Source organism: Antechinus flavipes, chromosome 5 (genome assembly GCF_016432865.1).
Source record: "Antechinus flavipes isolate AdamAnt ecotype Samford, QLD, Australia chromosome 5, AdamAnt_v2, whole genome shotgun sequence".
Classification (NCBI taxonomy): domain Eukaryota; kingdom Metazoa; phylum Chordata; class Mammalia; order Dasyuromorphia; family Dasyuridae; genus Antechinus; species Antechinus flavipes.
In genome coordinates, this window is record NC_067402.1 from 142472229 (window position 1) to 142497534 (window position 25306).

The 25306-nt window shown below is 33.9% G+C and overlaps 1 protein-coding gene across 2 annotated transcripts in view; it reads right to left on the bottom strand.

Moving 5' to 3' along the window:
- Positions 1-1184: 1184 nt before the first annotated feature.
- The window catches only part of PIK3CG (phosphatidylinositol-4,5-bisphosphate 3-kinase catalytic subunit gamma), a 56043-nt gene continuing 31921 nt past the window's right edge, over positions 1185-25306 (bottom strand). For both annotated transcript variants that reach the window (XM_051962638.1, XM_051962637.1), the window contains exons 10-11: positions 22754-22911; positions 1185-7581 (exon numbers count right to left, since the gene is read on the bottom strand). In XM_051962638.1, the coding sequence (XP_051818598.1) occupies positions 7303-7581; positions 22754-22911 (437 nt within the window). In that variant the 3' untranslated portion in view covers positions 1185-7302. The remainder of the gene's footprint in view (positions 7582-22753; positions 22912-25306) is intronic.

The window sequence follows — 25306 nt, forward strand, 5'->3', positions numbered from 1 at the left end:
TATGTTTACTGGGCCACTGAACTCAACCATGTTTCTGCTATCCTTAAACTCACCTGCTTGACAGAAAAGCACCTTCTCTCACTGGTCAGCTTCAAACCCCCCAAATTTGACAACACTTTCCAAGGCTTAGACTCACAGCACTAAGTCTCTTGGAAGTATCCCCTTAGAGACAATGAATGAATAAATTTAAAAGCATGCTAAGCCATAGGGATAAAAAACAAGCAAATAAGTCAATATTGGAGTTTATAATATATATTGGAGAACTAGAGATGAAAATCTGGTGGGAAGATAGATGAATATGAGCATTGTGGCATGTTTTGGGGATGGCTGCCCTTCGTGGGGAAGGACCAAACAGGGCTCAGAACCACAAAAGTGGAGCCTGAGTTTGTAGCTAAAATAACAGTCTACATGGATCTCTAGATTAGTGGAAGGGGATGATTCTAACAAGGCATTTTCATCATGGAAATCTTAGATTTTTTTGGTTATTAAATTCTCAAGCTCTTAGTGAGACTCTGGGATGAGTGTAATCCTTATAGTTCACAGTGTAAACATGTACATTTGGCAGTTCACTAGATCTGTCTGAGATATTCCTCTGTTCTGGATGCCTGAGCTCTTCTGCATCAAGTGTTGAATCAGGGATCAGATAATAATGAAACTGGAGTTTATTCAGTCATAATTTCAAACAACCAAGTAGCAAATATTTAAAATGCTTACAATGTGCCAGATATCATTTGAGTTCAGTGTATTATTTAATCTTGTACTATATAAATACTTTAGCTATATAATAAGAAAAAGGCTCACTGGAAAAGATGCAGGTGCTGGGAAATATTCAAGGCAAAAGGAGAAGGATACAGCAGAGGATGAGCTGGATGGAAGTGTCATGGAAGCAAATAACATGAGCTTGAAAAGACTTTGGGAAGTTATGGAGGATAGAAGACTTGATATATTATGGTCTATGGGATCTTAAAGAGTCAGACATGACTAACAATAACAATATAAAGTAGTCCAGCAGCATCAGCTTGATCTTGGATTAGAAGGTGGCAAGCAATGGTAATGTTTATCATCCTATTTTCTCCACTACAAAATACAGAATGGGAGTCTGAGCCTGGAGAGTGAGGGAAAAACCCAACTCATGTTTTCCCCATTCACAGAAAGAACTGGAGCTTCAGATTTATTTGAGCAACTTTTCTAAAGGTCAGAGGCTTTAATCACGACATCTTAAGACATCAACAGCAATAGAGTCTTATTATATCATAGAATTAGAAACAGAATCACAGAATTTGAGTTGAAAGAGAATCCAGCAGCTAATTCAAATTGTACATGGAAGCAATCTCAACCATATGTCAGACAAATCATGAAACTTTTACTTGAAAATGGGTAAGGAGGGGATACTCATCAGTTCTTGAGGCGGCACATTGCACTCTGAGATACCTCTAGTAGTTGGAATATTTTTCCCAACAAATTTACTTCTTCACAATATTCATTCATTATTCTTGGATATGCTCTCTTGATCCAAACAGAGCAAACATAACTCCCTATGACAATTCTACAAATACCTGAAGAAAGTTATCATAAACCACTGGGTCTTGTCTTCTCCAGCTTAAATAATTCCAATTCTTTTAACCAATTTTCATGACATAGATTAAAAGACATTTCACCATTCTCTTTGTTCTCCTCTGTACACTCTCTGTAGATGACAAATGTCTTTAACGTATGACACTCAATGAACAAAATACATTTAGTTTCTTTCCCTTCCCTTTGTCCCACTGAACAAAACAAAGAAATAAATCAAAGTTCTCATAATAAATGTGCATAGTAAGACATAAGAAACTGCCACACTGCCCTTCTCCAAAAATGTATGTTGCATTTTGCATTTTGATTCCCTAAGCTTCCTGCATGGAGGTGGGTAATATGTTTTTGTCATCATTTCCTACAATTATGATTTGTCATTGTGAGAGAGTATAAGTATTCCAAAGTTGTTTATCTTTACAATGTCATTATCATGTAAACTAATTGTTCTTCTGATTCTTCTCATTTCACTTGTGTGTATATCTTCCCAGTTTTCTCTAACACTATTCATTTAGACATTTCTAATAGTGTTATAATATTCTGTTACATTTATAAATCATAATTTGTTCAGCCAATTCTCAATAGATGGGGATCTTAATTTCCATTTTTTCTATTATAAAATGGACTAATTTAAATTTTTTTACAAATGGAACTTATTGTCTTTCTTTGATTTCTTTGTGGGTTTAGGTCTAGTACTAATATTATTGAGTCAATAACAAAGTTTGATTCAAAAAGTCTTAATAGCTTCACTATGATAATGCATGGCAACATCAACTAATCAATCAACAATTAAGCACATGCTATGTTGGAGATACTGCCTAGGCTCTGGGGATACAACTATAAAGAATGAAATAATTTCTATTCACAAGAAGCTTGGCATAGGCAACAAATACAAAGACACACATGGAATAAGTATAAAAGCAATAAATACAAATAGATATAAAGTAGTTAAATACAAGGTAATTTGGGAGAGAGGGCTTCTGCTAACAGATCATCTGGGCTTGCTTTTGAAGACTTCCAGTGATAAGGAAATTATCTGTTTTATGAAGTAGACAGTATATGAACAGAAAAAGAGACAAGTTGCTTATGGAGTAAGTATGTGATAACAAGTGGTGAGCCTTGAAGTTGCTACTAAGATAAAAAGAGGGAGCCCACTCTAGCATGTTGAAAGAGTTGTCTTTCGACAGGTCCAAGAACTGTGCAAGATGAGATGCATACTAAGGTCCTCACATCAATGAAACATAGATCTATTTGTCCATATTTATTATTAAAACTGGTTATTGTTGTTTAAATTTTAACTTTTCCATACTTTTAGTAAACTTTATAATATTACTGTAATGATGGTTCCGGTGCTGGTAATACATGCAAAACACCTTATAGATCTTAAAACTCCCCCCAAATTTGTGATCTCATTGTGTGTGTTCCCTGTAATAATGTAAATTGCAACCTATTCATGACCATCCATCCTACAAGACCCTTATCTATATTCTTCTATCCTACATCTACAGATATATATGGGGTTAACCCATTTGCTAGAGATCTTTGCTTTTTTGTGTCTGGTTTTCCATGGATCAATGATGATAGATTGTTAGCATTAAAAGAGAGCTACTGGCAATTTCCTGAAAATGATCCAACCTACCTTCTCCTTTTCTTCATCTTTGGGCTCAACTCATTGTTTATTTGGCCCATATGCCCCAAAGTCAAATGGATGGACAAGCTCTATAAATTGTCTCTCCAAATCCTTGTTATAATCTGGGCAACTGACATTCTTTTCCACTTGCCATCCTGAAAGCATATTATAATTGTCAGTTTATTATTGTTATTCAACCCTTTCTCATCTTTATTGATGGAGTTTAGATAAATCATCCATGCATAAGGCACTATTCTAATATTATTTTTTTATGTATAATGTTCTGTAGGAGTCATCTTTAGTTGTTTTGATGGATGTCTTGCCACTGGACTCAGATGACCCTGGAGGAGAGAGTGAGGGTAAGGATTTTGCACAGCTCCACCTCATTTAAATCAATGTTCTTCTAAGTCGAGACACTGATGACATTGGTCCCCTTTGAAAATAAAGGACAAACAACAACAATGTTCTGTAGGCAATTACACAGATGAAATAACTGCTTTTTTGTATTTGAATAAAAGCATCCTTTTGTATTCTTTAAAGTGAGATCTTCTTTTCTAGGCTCAGTGAAAAGCATATTCCACACAACTCAAGCAGCAGATAGGACAACAGAGATAATAAGTATGTTATCCCATTTATTATTTATTATTACATCCTTAGTTAATACTATTTCTACTACCAAGATAGTTAATGACACAGCTGAAAGAGCACTGAACCTGAAGTCAGGAAGACTTGAATTCAAATCCTTACTATCTTGTGATCTTGGGCAAGTCACATAAACTCCATCTGCCTCAGTTTTCTTTATCTATAAAATGGGAATTGGTTGGTTGTCCTTTGTTCTTGAAGAGGACTAAAATGACACTATTTTGGGGTCAAATGGCGGTAATAATAACATGTATTTCCATGGATTTTCATGAGGATGAAATGAGATCACACTTGTAATGTATTTTTTATAAAATTAAAAGCATATAAATACTAACTCTATTATGTTATTACTATTACTCCTCTAAGATTCTGGGTCAGCTAGGTGGTGCAGTGAAGAGAATGCCAAGTCTGAAGTCAGGAAAATTCATTTTCCTGAGTTCAAATCTGACCTCTGACATTCATTACTTGTGTGACTTTGGCCAAGTCACTTAACCCTATTTACCTCAATTTTTAATACTATAGCTACTTATTTGGAAAGCAACTCTTTCATTTAAAAAAAAAGGAAATTTCTAAGAAAAAAATTCCAAAAAATATGTGTTTTGTCTAAGTTAAGGCAAATCCTCCAATGACTTAAAAGAGCCAGATCTAATGAAGCTAAATAGCATTGGTTTGAAACATTGGATCCATTTCATACTCTTGGGGCTATTCTAATAGTGCACAAGCAATGTGACCAGTATTTTCTGGTGTTTTTATATAACCATATGGATAAAGGATAGTAAACAGAGCAGAAAAAATGTTTTGTTCTTATTCCTTTCTGCTATATTCATGTAAAAATAAACTACATGTATTAAACAGTGGTTGAAGTAATTTTTAAACCAATCAACAAGCATTTATTAAATCCCTAATCTATGCCAGACTGTTAGGCATTGGGGATATAAAAATAACTATAAGGTAAGTTACATTTTACTGTGGGTGTATGTATGTATATATGTATATATTAATAATAATTAAGATAAATTTATTTATAGAAAGAAATATTAAGATATGTATTAAATATATTAAAATATATATTATATATTAAAAAAGAAATCTGTTTAATCTGAATGCCCTTCTTTGTATTAACATGACCCTAATGGGCTACACCCAAATCTCAGAGCTGTAAGAAAACTTAAAGATTATTTAACCTAATACCTCTCAGTTTTTAGATAAGGATATATATGCTTAGAAATGTTCAGTGACTTCCAAAGAACAGTAGATAACAAGAAATCTTGGTCCAGAATTCAGAAATTCCAACTCTAGCTCTTTTCATGCCACGATGCTATTCTGGAGTCTCCAGACCTCTTCTATAATTCAGAGAACTTGGTTCTCCTACAATTTCAGGAATAAAAAAGACCAATTTTATAGGTTTCAATGGGGGCAGAAGGATCAAATTGGAACCCAGTAGATGATTTGCTCGTACTTATGAACATAACCCCAGAGTTGAAATTTTACTTTGCCCTCAGAATAGGGGACAATTAAGTCCTTCAGAAGATTAATTCCACATCATGAAACAGGAATGAAAAAATTAACTGAACTATCTTATCTACTATAAATTCTGAAAAAGAAAAGCAATTACTTAGGTAGTAAGCTACAAAACATTTTCTTTCTTTTGTTATCTTTAATCATCAAGGTAAGAAGACTATCAATAACTCCATTAGAAGGAAAAGTAATTATACAATGCCTGATCTGGTTATTTTTTCATTTGAAAGTAATTATTTCTTACAAGAATAATGAAAACATACTTGTCTAAAGCCAGGATCTTTTCTTTCTAAAAGGACTAGTGGCAAACAAATTATCTTGAGAATCTCCACAGCCTCTGAGTTACCTTTCTAAGGAGAGAGAATTTGTTTTCTCCTCACATAACTTAGGGCCTTCAGCAGAGTGAAATCTTTCCATTTCCCAAGGATTGTGAAGTTGCTTTAGTATAGCAATTTCCCCTTCCTTTGTAAATTAGTTCAATGTGCAATTCTACGTATAGATTGTTTCTAAGAGCGCACAAATAAATGTCTAATGATTCCATTTGAGAGAACTTTTTATTTCACAAGAACCTCATAAATAGCAAAATATATGCTATATCAAATAGTCTAATATATTTCCATCATTTATTATAGGCTACCTAGAAAATGTCTAACAGTTTTAAAGTTTATGAGCTTTAAAATAATTGGAGAAACTGGCATTCTTCTCAAAAATTTTCTTAGGGGAACACTTATCTCCCCCCTTCTTGCCCCCAGGCAATTGGGGACTTGTCCAGGGTCACACAGATATGAAGTATTAAATATCTTTTGATCTGACTTCAGGGCCAGTGCCCTATCTACTGTGCCATCTAGCTGCCCCAGAACAATTATCTTCCTTAAAAAATTCCTTTTAGGCTAAATTGAACAGAAATCACTTGTTTACTAATTTGTATCTTCTGAATTATTCTTCAAAATACATTTCAAAAATATGAAATTTGTTTTGTATAAAGATTAAAAATGTTAGTAGTTCTAAAGGAGACTTTCTTTCCAAGTAATTTTTCTCAATTGTGGGACAAAAGTGCCCTTGAAGATTTCACAATCCTGTGTGGGCATGTGTTTGTGTTTGTAAATGGTAGGGAGAATGGAAAGCAAGAAAGGAGGCAGAGAGGGAGGAAAAACTTTAGATGAGATGAGTGCCTGTAACAATGATTTCCTGTTTCCATGCTCCAGAAAGAACCTTTAATTACACTGAATTACTTTTTCTTACATGGAGAGCACTAACAGATGCAATCATTTGTATTACGCACATTCAAAGTCTTGGAACCAGACCAGCAGAAAAGAATAAGGGCAAAAAGGTGTAGATTTTCCATTTTAAGTTCTCCATGTGCCTTTTTATTCTCATTTGTTCACTTTAAAATACATAATTGCAAATAGCATTGTGAAAAAACTAACCTCCTTCTTTGCTTTTGGCATATCATTGGTATCTAAAGATATGAGAGGATGTTTTGAAAGGACCTTTTAAGAAATGAGGTTAAAGTGACTACATTTTTTTCCCCTGCATTTTCTGTGTTTGTGTGGGTGGGTGGGGGGTTATCAGAGGCAATCTTTGATACACAGATGAAAATAGATGTTATAATTTCTTTCTAGAAGTATTTCCAGAAATATCTAATAACTCAATCATACCTTTTAACATAACAATGATGGTATTAATCTGCTTAAATTTACAATTCTCTTCCCAAGCACTGCTGGGAAGACCTAGAAATCTGCTCAGTATTATACAATAGCTATTCAAATAATCTGCAGTGATAACAGTTTTTCTATTTTAAAAAAAAATCAGCAAAAACAATTGTATTTCTGAAGAGCCCACTGTCAGAATGTCCAATTCCATTTTGAGTTCAAGTTCAATAACTGACATTTTATTTCAAACTCTTCTAATGGTTTTTTTGCCTTCAAATCTTGTTCTAAACACTAGGCAGAGTGTTTTTCTCCTTGTTTGATACCAAGAACAAGATGTAAGAACCAGTTGAACTGCACAGTCCACCCTTTGTCTCTACAAACTTCTATCTGATCAAGGAAATACTTTTTGGCCTCTTCTTCATTTTTCCCCACTGTCAAGGCATCCCGGATATACTCAATATCTTCCTTGCTAGTTAACTGTGGCATTCCAGTCATCAACATCATGGAAAACAGGATGATCAACAGGTTAGTGTGTTGTCGAAGAGCTAGGTAAGCCTTGACACAAATGTCCTGGAAAAAGAGAAGGAGAATCATTGTTATTGTTAAAATGAGATACTCAAAGAACAAGTTTCAAGAACTTAATTTGACTTGCATAAAATATGCAATAGAAATTATGATTCCTAAAGGGCTTATATTCATAGATTCTAAACATGTAAAAGACAAACTTTTTTTGTAAATTGTAAAATGTCTTGTTTGCATAAACACCAGGGAAGCATAGTAACTATTAATACCTCATTAACTATCTTTCATCTTATGTTATTGCCCTATAGATTATGTTTCTCCCATATAGATACTGATAATGAAAATTTATATAAGCCCAAGAAGAGACATGAAACAATAGACATAGTTTTCTACTGAGGAAAATCCAATATATCTCCAAGAAGGTAAACTTTTCCCTTACTAAATCTACATTTGCCTTTTTGTAATTTCTACCCATTGTACTCTAGGATCAAAGAGAACAAATCTAATCTCTCTTCTATGTGACAACTTTTCATATACTAGAAATCAACAATCATACCCTTTCCTTGATTCTGCTCTTCTTTGAAGTTAACATTCTAATTCCTTTACCCAAGCCTTTCATATGCCACGAACTCAAAGTTCTGCTTACTTCCCTTGGACATTCTAGCTTCTTAACATCCTTTTTAACTGTTGTGTCAAAACTAAACTCAATAATCCAGAAATAGTCTCAGAAGATAGAGCAGTGGGCACTATTGCCTTCTTTCTCATGTTAGATATTATGCTCTTAATGTACCCAAGAATACATTTGTCTTTTTTTCTCCCTTGTGACTTATTGACTCATATTGAGATCACTAAAACTTCATTTTAAGATTTTTTAAAGGCAAACTGCTGTCTAGACACATTCATTATATATTTGGGATTGTGGACTATAGCTGAAAGGTACCTTATAGGTAATCCAGTTCAATCTCCTAATTTTGCAGATGAAGAAACAAAGACAGGAAATGACTTACTCAATATCATAAAAGTGATGTGAAGCAATGGAAGGATTCAAATCCAGAACCTCTGACTCCAAATTTCTTATGAAACTGATTTACTGAACCAAATAGAAGAAATGTTTGTCCCCATTAAATCCTTTCACCTTTTATTTGGCTCAGCATCCTAAGTCATCAAGATCTTTTTAGATTCTGACTCTGTCATTCAGGTATTAGCTATCCTTCTTAGTTTTTATCATCATCAGGCCTTTATCCAAGTTGCTCAAATGTTAAATAGTACAAGGCCAAGTGTAGATTTCTGGAGTGTCCCATTATGGTTGACTTTTAACCATCCATAATACTCTTGAATTCATTAAATTATACAATTGTCTATCACACATACTTTTATGAGAGACATTTTTGCTTGCTTACCTACATTTGTTAAAATCTACAACATAACCTTGTAAAAAGGAAAATAAGCTTATCTTGGCATGGTTTCTATTAATGGAACCATGATGGCTCTTTGGGAGGCACTTTTTTATTTTATTTTTTTAAATGTTTATGGTCATCTTTTTTGGAAGAAAGTAAAGTCAAGCATATTTGCCTATGGTTTCCAGATTATATTCTTTTTCCTTTTTATGGAGAAACTGACTTGTTTTTTTTTAAATAGTATTGTATTTTTCCAAATAAATGAAAAGATAGTTTTCAACATTCACCTTTGCAAAACCTTGTGTTCCAATTTTTTCTCCCTCTTTTCCTCCCTTCCTCCTCCCCAAAACAGCAAGCAATCTAACATAGGTTAAACATGTGCAATTCTTCTAAACATATTTCCATATTCATCATGCTGCACAAGACAAATGCTGACAAGACAAGAAAGAAAAAAAAACAAGTAAATTAACAACAAAACAGTGAAAACACTATGCTTTGATCCAAAGTCTTCATAGTTCTCTCTCTGGATGTGAATGACACTTTCCATCACAAGTCTATTGGAATTGCTTTGGATCACCTCATCACTGAAAAGAGCCAAATCCATAACAGTTATTCATCACATAATCTTCTTGTTACTGTGTATAATGATTTATTATATACAATGATCTCTTGGTTCTGCTCACATTCATTTAGCATCAGTTCATATAAGTCTTTCCAAGGTTTTCTGAAATCAGCCTATATATAGGGCCACAGATAGTGGGGGAACTCTGGGTAAGGTATAAGACCCTTCAGCCCAGAGGGAACCTGCTGACAATGTCTGGTTTGGCTCCCCATCTTCCCTAAGGGCTCTCAGCCTTCCTGAGAAGTCAGAGAGGGCAAGAGCCGCTGTGTCCTACTTGAAGTAAGAGATACTTACAGTAAGAGGAATTTACATATCAATAGCAGGGTGCTTATAGTTAGCGTCTCCTGCCTTCTTCACTCCTCCACTAAGACCAAGGATTCAGACTGGTCCCAAGATCCTCCAAAGAGCTAATCTGCATGGTATATTTTGACACATCAGTGAGGGGACTCTAGAAAGCATAATATTTTTGGCACCCCAATTTGGGGGCTCTAGAAAGCACACTACAAGCCTGCTCATCATTTCTTATAGAACAATAGTATTCCATTACATTCATATACCATAATTTATTCAGCTATTCCCCAACTGATGGACATCTACTCAATTTCAACTGACTTGTTTTAAAAAAAAAAGTTAAAATGTATTACTGATTTTATTTAATCATTGGTACTTCTCCAATACTGTCTCTCAGTCCCCAACAAAACTCTGCTTGGAAAAAGAAGTAAAATTAGACAAACCAAAGTAATACTTTGGCCTAGTCTGAAAAGATATACCTCATACCTTTTTCTTTCCAACCGTGGAGTATATCCTTCTTTCTTCCTCAATATAGCTTTAACTATAGCCCACTCCCCAAAAGTTTTTGGTTTTTAACCATTAATTTAGGGTCCTCATCTTCTTCCTTCCAGACTTTCCCCCAATGACTGATAAGTTAGAGTCAAAATCCAATACCACATTTGTCCCTGCATCTTTTCAAAAGAGTAGAAATATTAGTTCAATTCCTTAGTTCCAGTTCTTCCATTTTTCATTTGCTGATGGATCTAAAATTCTCAAAGTACCTTGGAGTTTTTCTGTTCATGACTATGCAGAATCCTTTGCCTCCTGGAAGACTGCCTCAGTGCATTAGGGCTCTTGCATTCTTAATGACTCCATTTATATTAAGAAATCATTTTCTTTTGTCCATGCATATACCCCATTGAACTACCTTTCATTTTTCCTTAGTAATTGCATTGGCTAAGTACAGATCTTACCAAAGGCAATATTCACATTAATTTGGCAACTTGTATAATTTTTCACAAGAGGATGGATATGACTTTCTCTTGATTCAGAATTACTGTACATTTTGTGGCTTTGGAGAAAAGGCATATGCCAAGTAAACATCCTGAAAGTGAGGCTAACTATTGAGTTTAAGTTCCTAGTGTTAGTAGAAAATTTCTATCTACAAATTAATGTATTATTATGATACCACTCAGTGAATGCTCCCTAATGAGTTGACTGGCATTTTCTATAGTGCTTAAATTTTGCAAAGTAGTTCACATACATTATTTCATTTGATCCTCAGGAAAAAAAAAACCCTCTGAGATAGATAATACAAGTATTATTATCCCTATTTTAGAGATAAGGCTGAGGGAGGTTAAGGCTGAGTTTTGACCATGATTATGAGATGTAAGATCTGAATCCACATTTTATTTTTAAAAAATATTTATGCCATTAAATATTTTACTATTACATGTAAAAAAATTGACTTCGCATTTTAAAATTTCCAAATTCTCTCCCTCCTGCTTTGGCTCCCTTTTTGAGAAGGTAAGCAATCTGATATCAATTTTACATGTAAAGTCACATAAAATATATTATCATATTAGCCATAGATATAGCCATATCTATGAATAACATAGATTATCCATATTTTCTTGACTCCAAGTTTAGCCTTGTAACTACTAAACTACACTACCCTTGCCATAGCATCTGATGTGATCACATCATTATCACCAAATGAAGACAGAACAAGAATGTGTAAAGAAAAGACTATGTAGAGTAATAGGTGATACACTGGGTTCAGACACAGAATGTCTGAATCCAAACTTCACTTCTGTTACCACTTCCCCTAATCATAAAATCATGGCAGCTAGGTGTTTCAGTGGATAGAGAGCTAAATCTGGAGTCAGGAAGACTCATCTCCCTGAGTTCAAATCTGATCTCAGACACTAGCTGTGTGATCCTGAGCAAGTCATTTAACCTTATTTCCTTAGTTTCCATATCTGCAAAATAAGCTGAAGAGAGAAATGGCAAACTACTTCATTGTCTTTGCCAAGAAAACCCCAACTGAGGTTATGAAAAGTCAGAAATGACTAAAACAACTGAACAACCAAAACCCTATGTATATGCATACATACATATGGAGAAACATATGGATATATATTTATGTAGACATATATGCTAAGCACTGTGTTAAGTATTGAGCAACCCATTTAATTTTTCTGGGCTTTAGTTTATCTACAAAATGAGGAGATTAGACTACAATATTTCTAAAATCCTTTTCTACTATAAATCTTATAATGTGCTCTACTAAATGAATATATAACCTTCTCATAGGCAAATGTCTTAGAGGCCACTAAATCCAATTTATAACCTAACAAGTATCTCATCTCTCACATCTCTGATGAATAGAGTCAGTCCTATCTATTCAGGGGATCACCTATTAAAAAAATCTACCTTGGAGAAATAATCCAATAGTCATTCTCTAGTTCTGAATTGTTCCACTGGCCCTGAAATTCTTCTCTGGGAGAAAAATCTTTTTTCAGAGTGTTATAATTTGCCATAAGCTCATTAGATTGACATAAAAGGCTGGCCAGATCTAATGACTAGAATCCTCATCTGGAAATTTCAAGGGTTCAAAGCCCTCATACTCTGACAAGCCCAGATTCTGTGTTTGATTACTAGAGTAGGTTGTTGCTGTTGGCTCATATGCGTTAAAGAGAATCTCTATTATACTAACATAAAGGAATTTTAATCAATGCTGATAACCTGCCCAAAAAGAAGGTCCTTCTATCAATAATAGGAGATGATTTCTCATCACTGGAGAATTCCAATCTCAGGACTGGATGATCACTAGGGGATATTTTAGAGAGGATTCTTGCTCAGGTATGGAATGGAATCCATAACCTCGATGGTACCTTCTAGTCCCAACCTTTCTTGATTTTAAAAAGAAGAACGACAATAATTATATGTAAAGCTGTCTGTATTTCCAAGGGAAAACAGGACAGTAGCTGCTTTGTCCTTTGTTCTTCTCACACCTCTTTACACTGATGTGGTCAGGTAATATTTCATTCTTTGCACTCTGATCAATGGTGGATCATGGTGAATGTGGAAATCTTTACATTTCACTCTTTTGCTCCTTTAGTTCAACTCTAGAAGCCAGGTGGCTTGAGGAAATGTGGGGCTCTGTTTCCAAGAGTGTAACACAAGAACCAAGAAGTACTTTACATACATTTATCAACTCCCAGGGACCACTGTGTTAGACTCAAACTTGTGTTTGAAAATTATGTTTTAAAATAAAAAAAATCTTTCTTTTTCCTTAATTCCTTCTTGAAGTTTTTTTTTTCCATTTTTCAAGTGGAGAAGACAAGACATGCCTTAGAAGCAGAATCTAATTTCTAGAATGTGGTTAAATCAATTTGCTACTGAGTGCATCCAAAATTATTATATAGTGAGGTTGATGTTGATCAGCTGTGAGTTCTCTTTCCTCAATTTTTTTCCTGGAGCATTTTTCTGGACATTTCTTTTTGACTTATAAAATTGTATCATATTTATTTGAATACATACTATATCCTTTCCCCTGTATGTCCCCCAATGACAGAAACATATAATTTTAAATGTTTGTATTCCCAGTGTCTCATCCAGAGTAAGAGCTTGAATAAATGTTCGTTGATCTAAAATGGAAGTTCATCAATAATTATCAAATTAAGAGATAATTCTCTTATTGACATTTATGTCCTCAAGCTTTTATCTTATTTAACTGCCTTTATTAGGATCTCATGACATATTGAAAAAGCATTTTAAAAAGTTAACCACAAACCTTGGAAATATGAATAAATGTGAGCATAAATCATCACTTCTCTGGCCCCTAAGTTATCAATAAAATAAAGAGACCAGTACATTGAAAACAATAAAGATTTTAGACACAATGTACTAAATTGCTAATAGTTGATGAATAGCAGATTGCTCTGGGTCATAATGACTAGGTCTATTTTTCATCCAAAAGAGAACTTTCTACTTCCCCTGCTGGTGCTTACACAGGAGTTAAGAGGAAGTGAAATACTGTTGCCCCTGTCCTCAAAAAAGCGAAGTAACCTTCTCAGTATAGTAAGAGACAGAGGCATATGAGTGTGCCCGTGCATGTGCACACACACACACACACACACACACACACACACACACAGATGGAAAAAGAGACAAAGAGATACAGAAAGAGGGACATAGAGAGAGTCAAGGAACAGGATGAAAAATTATACAAGTGTGGCTAAGGGTAGAATGAGAGAGAAAAAAATCCAAAGATTATTGAAAAATGAAAAGGAACTAGAAAATGAAAAGCAAACCCATAAATCTAACATAATAATAATTATTATTATCATTATTATTTTTATTTGTAGTAGTACCAATAGTACTACAACTACTACTACTACTTTTGAAGCACTTTAGGGTTTGCAAAGTGCTTTACAAATATAACTTCCGAGTAAGTCTGGAGGTAGAAGGTGTAAAATAACACCTTATTTTAAAGATGAGAAATATGAAACTCACGAAAGTTAAATGACTTGCATTGTCACACAGCCAATTATTGTCTGATGCCAGAGTTGAACTCAGATCTGTCTTTTTCTTGTACTTTTCAGAAAAATGGAAAAAAAGCTAGAAGAGGGAAGTAGGACTTTATGTCTCAATAAGAAATTGGTAATGTTTAATTTATTGGTCAGAGTTTTTAAATATTCCTCTGACAAGACAATGGAGGTTTTAAATTATGTTTTTGGTGGAAAAGAAAGTATGGCTAATCAGAAAGAATATTAAGCATCTCAAGTTAAAACCTTTTATTTACAACCTTTGAATTATAACTTGGACCTTCATAGTTTTTTTTTAAATGATTTTCCAACTGGTTCTATCTGTTAGAAAACCTACACTTACTTTCTTTGCAAATATTTAACTAGGAACTCATTAGAAGCTGAAAGGCTACAATTATGCTAGATATATTCAGCTTGGATTTTCTAATAGTAAGCAAGTGAGAAAATTTTTGGAGAAAAGTTATCTTGGCTTAGCAGATGGGAGTAATAGTAAACCAAACTCCCAAACATTGGGGAAACTCTTCCTCTTCATTGATAAGCTAAAAAAAGGAATCTAATTTCATCTTTGCAGAGGTAGGTTCACATCTCTCCCTAGTAATAACCGAATAATAAGCTTAGTAATCTATCCTGAGTCCTTCTAAAATGGAGGTTTTATCTAGGGATGGGCATGCAGAAAGGGAGGAGAAATTGGAACACAAGGTTTTGCAAGGGCTAATGTTAAAGAATTGTCCATGAATATGTTCTGAAAAATAAAAAGCTTTAATATAAAATAATAAAATGGAGATTTTGTGTGACAGACTCTTTAAAAGCCTGGGGAAGTTTTTTCTCAGGACATTGTTTTTTAAACACATAAAATAAAGTATATAGGATTACAAAGGAAATCAGTTATATTGAAATATAATTATCAAGATATTTTATTTTAAAGTCATGATCCTTAAGTTAATAAGTCAGTCTTTAAAAGTTCCTTTAAAATACCCTGAACCAAAATCAATTCAATTATTGAAGAGTAAAGAATTTTAAAATTAATGATGAATTTTGACTTACATCTAGGAAAAATAGGAGGCTACTCATTTGCTTTGCTTTCTGAGACTTTGGATGTGTTCTTTGTTTACAGTATACTCCCTCTTCTACCCTGCATATGTACACTCTCATAGGATCATAGAATTTGGAACTGGAAGAAAATTTAGAGATTAGCTAATCCACTCTTTCATTTTACAAATGGGAAAACTGAGACCCAAAGAGGTCTACCCAATATCACAGAAGAAGAAAATGGCAGAGTTTGGATTTGTAGTTGGGATCAGATTTAAACTCTGGGACCAGCTGCCTAAATCCTTAGAGAGGTCTGAAATACCTTTAACAAAAACCTTTTTCTTCTAAAATTAGAAAGGGGGTGACATTCATGCTAAGTATAAATGGCATTCCAGAAAATTTTTGAGTTAGGGAGTGATCAGAGAAGCACAGTGTCTTGAGTAAACAAAACCTAAATTTAAATTTGACCTCTGACATTTACTAGTTGTGTGACCCTGGATAAGTAGCTTAATTCTATTTGCCTCAGTTTCCTCATTTGTAAAAAGAGCTCAAGAATTTAATGGCAAACCATTCCATTATCTTTGGCAAGAAAACCCCATCTAGGAAAAATAGGAGGCTACTCATTTGCTTTGCTTTCTGAGACTTTGGATGTGTTCTTTGTTTACAGTATACTCCCTCTTCTACCCTGCATATGTACACTCTCATAGGATCATAGAATTTGGAACTGGAAGAAAATTTAGAGATTAGCTAATCCACTCTTTCATTTTACAAATGGGAAAACTGAGACCCAAAGAGGTCTACCCAATATCACAGAAGAAGAAAATGGCAGAGTTTGGATTTGTACTTGGGATCAGATTTAAACTCTGGGACCAGCTGCCTGAATCCTTAGAGAGGTCTGAAATACCTTTAACAAAAACCTTTTTCTTCTAAAATTAGAAAGGGGGTGACATTCATGCTAAGTATAAATGGCATTCCAGAAAATTTTTGAGTTAGGGAGTGATCAGAGAAGCACAGTGTCTTGAGTAAACAAAACCTAAATTTAAATTTGACCTCTGACATTTACTAGTTGTGTGACCCTGGATAAGTAGCTTAATTCTATTTGCCTCAGTTTCCTCATTTGTAAAAAGAGCTCAAAAATTTAATGGCAAACCATTCCATTATCTTTGGCAAGAAAACCCCAAATGGAACCATGAAGAATCAGATATAACTGATGATGATTGAACAAGAGAGAGGCAACATGGACTTAGGCTCAGACCCTACTTCAGACTCTTTACTAACCAGTTGACCCTAATCTTTCTCAGCTTTAGTTTCTTCCTCTGTAAAATGGGGATAACAATGTCAAGTGCATTAGTAGGAAGTTGTGAGGTCAAAGGAGATAAGATATGTTGAGGCTGTTCTGCTTTGTTTAAAACAGACTTGTGATTTCATTTTTGTGGGGAGCTCCTACTGAAGAAAATCCCTCTGCCAGTGCAGATCAGTGTCATTTATAGTCTTAGAGAATTGTCTGGGGGACTAAAAATTAAGAGAACACAGTCACACATTTCATTTTTGAAGCAAGGACTTGCACCCAAGTCTCTTTGGCTCCAAGAATCATTGATGTTGAAATAAGGTTTAGAGACCTGTGATTTTATTTGTACAGGAAACGCCCAAATGTGAAAATGTTTACCAATGCAGGCTGGTACTTTCTCTGCAACATATAGTCTTAGGAAGCTGAGTAGAGCAGTGTCACACTCAAATAAAAAATGGGATCACTGATCCATTCACAAGAATCCCTTTGGCCAAATATTAACTAAGAAAACCACACACTAACATTATATATGCTCTATTGTAATTTAATTCATTTTGATAACTATTTCCTAACTGTTTTTTGACTTCTCTGGCCTAGAAAACTGCAAAATGAAAGGACTTGCACAGGGTTACATCTATAGGATGTGACAGAGATGGCACACACCCAGCTGACTTTGAAGATAGATCTTTATCCACTATGAAAATATTTTCTCATATGCAATGAGTTATGGAATAGATGTAGGTTATTATCTGGAGAGCTGTAAGAGCTAGAGGGAACAGGGTTAAGGAAATTTAAAGTGGGATTGGGAAAAGCCAGATAGCAAACAATCAAATCCTATAATTTTGCCTGGGTTTAAAATAAATACACATCTACTCCTGAAAGGTGACTCCCCTCTTAGTTCTCTTCAATATAGATAAAAGAATTTGTGCTTTAAATTCAAATGAAGCAGGATTGTCTCCCCCCCACCCATCCTCACCCTCACCCCCCTTTATTTGGTTGTGTGTGTGTGGAAGTGGCAGCTAATATGTGAGAAATTACTCTCCCAGCCAACAAAGGTCTTGGGAAAAGAAAGTCTCCAGAAACACTGATTATAAATTCATGTAACCTGTAGCTGACTTGTGCAAAACTGCTTCTTAAGAGTGACATCTAGGGGTGACTGCCTTTTAAGTCTACTCTTTAACTGAAAGCAAAGTTCATATATTCGTAAAAGCTTAAATTTACTTGGAAATATTCACCTATATTTCTAAATTTCATTATTCAGGTAATTATTGAGTACCTGCAATGTTCAGAGCTGGTCTTACAATATTTGTTTGCACCAGGCAAGGTTGTCAGCTTTATATACAGCGTATCCTGAAGTTGGTTGGCATAGTTTTAAGTTAATATATTTGGGACACCTAGTATTTTTCTTCCTTGATAACTGTCCCATATTAACATTGTTAATTACAAGCATTAGTGTACATCTCATTATTCAGTCAGTAATACTCTTTTTCTAATTGGAAGAATTATATCTAATGCTCATGAGCAAAAAAAACCCAAACAAACACAAAAGCTGTATATATTAATTACAATGCTTGAAAATGTCATTTAGTAGCATGTTATATTTAGTAAAGTATTTATGTACCATGTTATATTAGATGACCTAGAAGGTTTGTTCCAACCCAAAAAAAATTTTTTTTATTTCATGTCTAAGGTTTGTTAATTTTCAAAGGTAACAAGATTGAATCTATAAATGGAATAATTCATAAATTATTTCATTTTATCATCAGATGGCAGTATTTACTATTATTTTACAGACTCATAAAATCTTGGATTTGGAAAGAACTATAAGGAGCATCTTGTCTAACCAGAATTTCACTCAAAACAGGAATCTTTTCTGTAATATTGATTTCTTTTAATCTTTTAGCCAAAGACTCGTTTACTCATTTACTTTTTTAAACTCCTTAATAGGATACTCAAATGAATAAAAACATAAGACAGAGGCACCCACAAATCCTTCTATCAGGGATAATATGTTTTTCCCTCCACACCTGGAGATTTTCTTGAATGTTGATAACGCGTTTCAAAAGAAAGAAAATTTCAACTGCTAAAGATCTTGAAATTTTGAACACGGCAGGCTAAATGTTTGGAGTAATTTTTTACATTTAAATTATGGTCTTAAATTAATTATCAGTAAGTAAAAGAACAATTCCTTTAATATTTTAGGAACATATTTCATGAAGGAGAATTAATTCATTATGATCATCACCGTCAAAAATATTTATTGAGCGCCCATTGTGTACATGCTACTATACCATAGGGTGGCCAGATGTCCTTGGTTTCAGAAGTTTTTTTTTTCTTCCTCCCTGACTGAAGCTGACCTCCTAAGTATCTATTTTTAGGTAATAGTTCAAAGAAAGTAGCTCCATATTAAACCAGTCACCTATAGAAGGAGTGAGGGGAAAGGTAGAGTAGTTCCTTTGCTCTGTTCAGGTCAATTTACTTTAGATTGAGGCTAATATTAATAGTAATAGATGACATTTCTAAAATTCTTTAACATTTGCAAATTGTTTTGCAAGTACTATATCATTTGATTTTCACAACAATTGTGTGTTAGGTATTATTATGATTCCTATTTTACAGATGAGAAAACTGAGGCTGAGAGAAATTATTTGTCCAAGGTCATATAGCTCAAAAGTTACTGAGATAGAATAAACTCATGTTTTCCTGACTCCAATTCTTAGACTTTAAACATTGTATCACCTAGCTGCCACTAAGTTGGTATATTAATTCTATGAAGAGGCTCATTATTTATTATTGTATTCTTTTTCTTTTCCTGCAAAACCTTAACAATCATCCACAAATGCAGCCATGTGTTAGTAGGCAGTGAAAGCCCAACCTTCTCACTCTTTCTATATAAGTTCCCTTTGTTTGTTTACTCAATACATTAATCAAGTTTATTAGAGGAATTATTTTTTCCAGATCTATATAAAATTAGAGCCTCTTAAACATATAGTATCAAATGTATGTTCATATATACAGTGCATATGTATACAGTATCAGATTGTTACCAGATCAACTCAAATATTGATAACTTTTGCTACAAAGTACTGAAGAATCTTGACAGTGTTTTGAAAGGTCATGATTCCTGGCTCAAAGGAATTTAATGACTAAAGGGAAGCCAAGATAAATAAATAAATAAATAAATATATATATATTTGACTAACAAAAGAAAGAAGTAGATAACTGCATATACTGGCGCAATACTAAAATTTTTCCTGAGAGAGTTAATACTGTTCATGTGAGCTACAAGTCATTACTTTCTGAGTCTCCTTCTAACTCATCAAACCTGACAAAGTACTAACTAGATGTTGGAAGAATGAGAAGTCAATATTGTAAGCAAAATTTTAGCTAATCTCTAGGACAATTATTCACAATGATTGGTCCATAGAGTCACAGTCTGATTCTGTTCCACAATACTGTCAATAAATCTCAAAGTCCACTCATCATTAACCAGTGAGCTACTAATTCTATTCTTTTGCCTTCCTATTTATTCTATATGTGTGAACAATGAATTTTGAAGAAGGAAATGGCAAATCACTGCAGTATCTTTTCCAAGAAAATCCCATAGACAGTAAACTTGGGGACAGAAGGAGGACAGAATGCTGTGGTTCTTGGGGGAATGAAGAGTTTGACATGACAATTGCTTACAATGCTTACAATTTATGCATATAGACACATATATAATAGTAGTATGCTGGATTTGATATCAGGATGCCAGTTCTATGGCCAGTTATGCTGCTAACTAAGCAGCAGAAGATTAGACCTAGTAGAAAGACGGCCAGATGTTGAGAAATGAGTAGGAATCGTGACTTTAAGGATATAGGATGGACCCTTAAGGAAATGGTGCACTCTGAAAGTTGATTATATTTGAATGTGAAAGATCGAGAACAAAAGATGGTATCAAAATGGTGGGTGGGATACCTAGAAAGATGTTACTGGTTATGATGGATGAAGGTAATGTTGATTATTATCCTAAGTGAAGTTCATAATACTAATGAGAGAAAAAGGAAATAAATTAAGTATATGATTCATTTTTTCAAAAGCATCATCGAAACATAATAACAGTAGCAACAATAAGGCATATTTATATAGCAATCTATAATTTTTACCAAATGCTTTCCTCCCAACAATTTTATGAGTATTAATGAAGAGAAATGAGCACAGAGCCAGATTCTCTGCATTTATCTACTTCTTTAAATGTCAGTATTTTTGCTATGTTTGGACAAATCCAGTGAGATAAATCCCATATATGTAGTAGAAAAGAACTGATGGAGTGGTTTTTGTTTCCTTAAAAGATGAATTTCTGCCAATTTTTTTTCTACTTTTTTCCCCTCCAGGAAATTGTCAAAATGTGTGATTTTAACTTGGAAGAAAAACAGGGCTAAAACATGTCAAACCCCTTAAAAAGCAACAACAAAAAAATCCCACACCTTTGAAAAAGTCACCAAGAAAAGGTCTGGATCCCAACTGAGACAATACAGAGAAGTACAAATGGAAAAACAAAACAACCATCCTGAGACCATCTGGTCACAGGAAAGTCTTGGTCACACTGACCATGGCACTGAGTTCTGAGAGAAGCATACCACTTAAGTGAACATCAGGCACACCAAAGACAAGCAGGAATAAACAAGAATTTCAAAATGAGGTGGTCAGGTTCGATGACTGAGTAAGGAATTTGGATTGAATGACCTCTGAGCTCCTTTTTAAGAAACATAGCAATGAAGAGCTTTGGCGGGCTAAAGACCTCTCGGTGTTACTATTTGTATGACTTTGGGTAAGTCAATGAAGCTCTTTGAAATCAGTTTCCTCATCTGTAAAATGAGGGAATTGAACTAGATAGCTTGCAGGGTTCTAGCTCTAAATATTGTGATTTTTATGTCCTGCAAGGCCTGCATTACCTTCCTAGAGGCTTAGAGTAGAAGTTCTCCATTTTTTTTGGGTTCTAGGGTCCCTTGGCACTCTTAAAAACAATTGATGATCCTCCAAAGAATTTTTGTTTATATGGATTATAGTTATATTTATATAGTTAATGTAGTTATAGAAATGAAAATATCTTGAATATTAAATTAATCAATTACTATTAAATTAATTTTGACCATATAAACCCCCTGAAAAAGTCTGGAAGATTCCTTTGGTCCTTGGATCATAGTGATGCTGCTCTAGACCACAGCTTCTTAACCTTTTTCCACTCACAGTCCCTTTTTCCCTGAGAAATTTTTATATTATCCTTGGTATATAGGCATACAAATCAAACATTTACTGATGATAAATCATAATTTTGTGACATCTACTTATGGGGTCATGAACTAGGTTCTAGACCACAAAGAGAGTAACATACAAAAATTATGGTTCTTGAAACCATATGCATAAACCAATGCATAAATCATTTAAAAAATAAATAAAATCAAAGATGCATCAAAGGAGATAGGTGCGTAAGTGAAATCTTTGGTGAATATTAAGGTAAACAATAAGGCCTTAATTCACATGATCTTACATTACGTGGGGTCTTTAAGCCTCAGTTTCCTCATCTGCAAATGAGATAACTACTCATTCTATCTTCTTCATAGGTTTGTAGTGAGGAAGCTGCTCAATAAATCTTAGAGAATGCAAGATTAAAATTAAGTGTTTTATATATACATTTTGAGGGGGGAAGCCAGTTATTAACATTTATTAGGTAATCTATGAACCCCCTTATTTGAAATTCAATCTATGAACCCTCTCATTTTACAGATACTCAATTTAATTAGCTTGCCTAAGACCATAAAGGCAAGTTTAGATTAGGATTTGAATGCAGGATTTGAAACCAGGTCCTTTGACTCATGATCTAGCATGCTATTCTTTGAGTGTCTTTCCACTTAGATTGGCCAAAAGGTGATATATTATGGTTGGACTCACACTGAAGCCTTTCTAGGTTGGCCCAACCAAACTTGAAATTTACTTTCATAGCTTGTGATGAGACACCACAGTAGGACTTTTGTGGTTGTTTATAGCTCTCTATTGTCATTTAGGAATAAGACATTACCTGAAATTTCTGGAAGTGAAGGCTTGTTTTCTTTCCAGAAGTTCCCATCACGAAGAGGAAGTCTGGGGTTAGCACAAATGGAACTCTCTCTTTGTTAATACCCAGGAAACTTTTGTAATTCCCAAGAATGTGACCAAAGTCAATATGAAATAGATTTCCTTAAGGGAAAGAAATATCAGAAATCATTATGGTGAATAACTTGCCTGATGAGTTAATGTTGACTTCTTAGAAGGTTTCTTAAGCTGCCCTAAAGCCAACTACCTGGAGAAGGGCAATTTTTAAACAATTTCCATCATCCTTAATTCAATTAACTTCAATAGTTATTTATTAAGCACTTGGTATATGCCAGGCACCAGGGACAAAAAGACAAAAACCAAACAATCCCTCAAAGACCTTAATGCACTTTTTTGGGGGGAAAGAAACATGAATACATAAAGTAAATATAAAATCAAAATATTTATTACACATTTACTTTCATACTATAGTACCTGAACTTTGACTATTATCTTCATTTTTTTCCCCTTAAAGCCTTGGGCTCTACTCCAGAAAATACTGGCTTTCCACTTCCCTCCTTTCTATCTGTCTACTTTCTTTTATTTATAGTCATCTTCCATTTAAATATAGGCTCCTTGAAAGGAGGAATGGTCTTTCTTGGATGTATTTATATCCCAATGTTTATAGTTTAATAAAGTTTTAATTATTTAGCTATCTATATGTGCCGGTTCTATCCTTGTTACTTGGGGTTAAATAGGGTTGCTTACAGTCTATATAAAATAGCATTAGAGATCAGGAGATGGTACTTTTAAAGGAAGTTATAGATGCTATGATTTTTTGTAAGATGTGAAAAAATAAGAGTAAAATATAAATCAAATGTACATCTGACTTTATTTAATATTCTTTAAGTCACAACCAAATGTTATTACTGAATTCTAGTTAATCATAGAATTATCATTAGCAATTTATATCAGAACGCATTGGTAACTACAGCCAACTTTACATAAGGCCACAGGCTAATTTAAGTTCTATATATTACAGAAAGGGTTTTGAGTTTATCAGTTAGCAGTTGGCTATTCCCCCAGAACCCAACTCTTAAAGGTATTTTTTTTCAATTTCATAAAAACTTTCAAAGAAAATTTATTGTCAGTGCTAATCCGAAGAATAATAGTGGTGAGAGCCTTGAGGAGGACATGAGAAATACTGATTTTGCCTATGAAAATTTGTGGTGGTAAACTATATAATCTCTCTAAAGATTTAAAAAGTATCTATACAGAATTATATACATGATAGGATAATTCTTTTGGGAAGTATCACGTTTACAAGTGCTTTACCTCTTAAACCAGTGCTCTAAGTTCATAAAAAATTTCCATATTAAAAAACACAAAACCAACATTAGGCAGTTTTACTAATCAAACTTTTCCTGAAGAAGAGATGAGAAAATTCATCTCTCTTCTTTCACTTGGAAAGGGCATGAAACTGTATTCTAAATATGCTAACAAATATACTGACAAACACAATGTGTGGTTAGTTTTGTTAGGCTTCTCTTTCTTCCCCCTTCTCCTTCTTTCTCTTCTTCCTCCTCATTCTTCTCCTTTTTTTCTTTCTTTTCTATCCTCCTGCCATTTTTAGGGTAGATTTTTAATGATTAGTTATAAGACAACTTTATTACAATAATATTTTTAAATGCCCAGGCAGAAATGAACTTTCCATCTGAAATGTCATCAGGAAAACATGCATTTTATATTCATTATAAGTGCAGCAGTATGAAATGTTCACTTTAAAAAATTGCCATTTTGGTGAAAATTATGTAAGTGCCTCAGGCCAAAGTACTGTAGTCATTACTTTCAAATGGCATTATATTTTTCTGAAAAAATAGAGATGATGGGTAACTGAGGATGAGCCACTCTGTTCTATGTAAAGAAGCATGGGTACAGTTAAAAAGAAAGACAAATATGGAGCTAATAGTTTTATGAAAATAAAAGATGTTGACTTGTAGTGGTAATATTTTCACCAGTTTGACAGCACATAAAAATTGCTGTTGCATTTAAAACTCATTAAAATGAAAGCCTATTACTACAGCATACAGAAGCACACACGGTTTTGTTGATTGGTTTTATTGTTTTACATAAAGCAAATGTTTGGCTTGCACTACATTTGCAATCAATAACAAATGTGTGTGTTGTACAAATCAGGTTCCTGGTTCCAAAGCAGCCGGTAAATACTGCTTTGTATGCAGTTATCCCTTCTGCTGGAATTTTATTTGAATACAAACATTCTTAATATCATTTGACATAGTTTGCTAAATGTATTTGTGTTTGGGAGTGTATAGTAAGGTTATAATTTTGAAGGGGGCATGTAAAGAGTAATCAGTACTTTCTGATTTTTCTAAATTTCAGATTCTAGAGGGATTTCTTCATTTTATGGTTCTGTTGATCTGTGGATGCTACATACATTGTGAAAAACTATGGCTTGATCTGTGATTTGACAGATCTAAACTAAGCTAGGAGTATGGTAGTTCAAAAATTCATTCAAATTGCCTCAAAGTGCTTATAATTT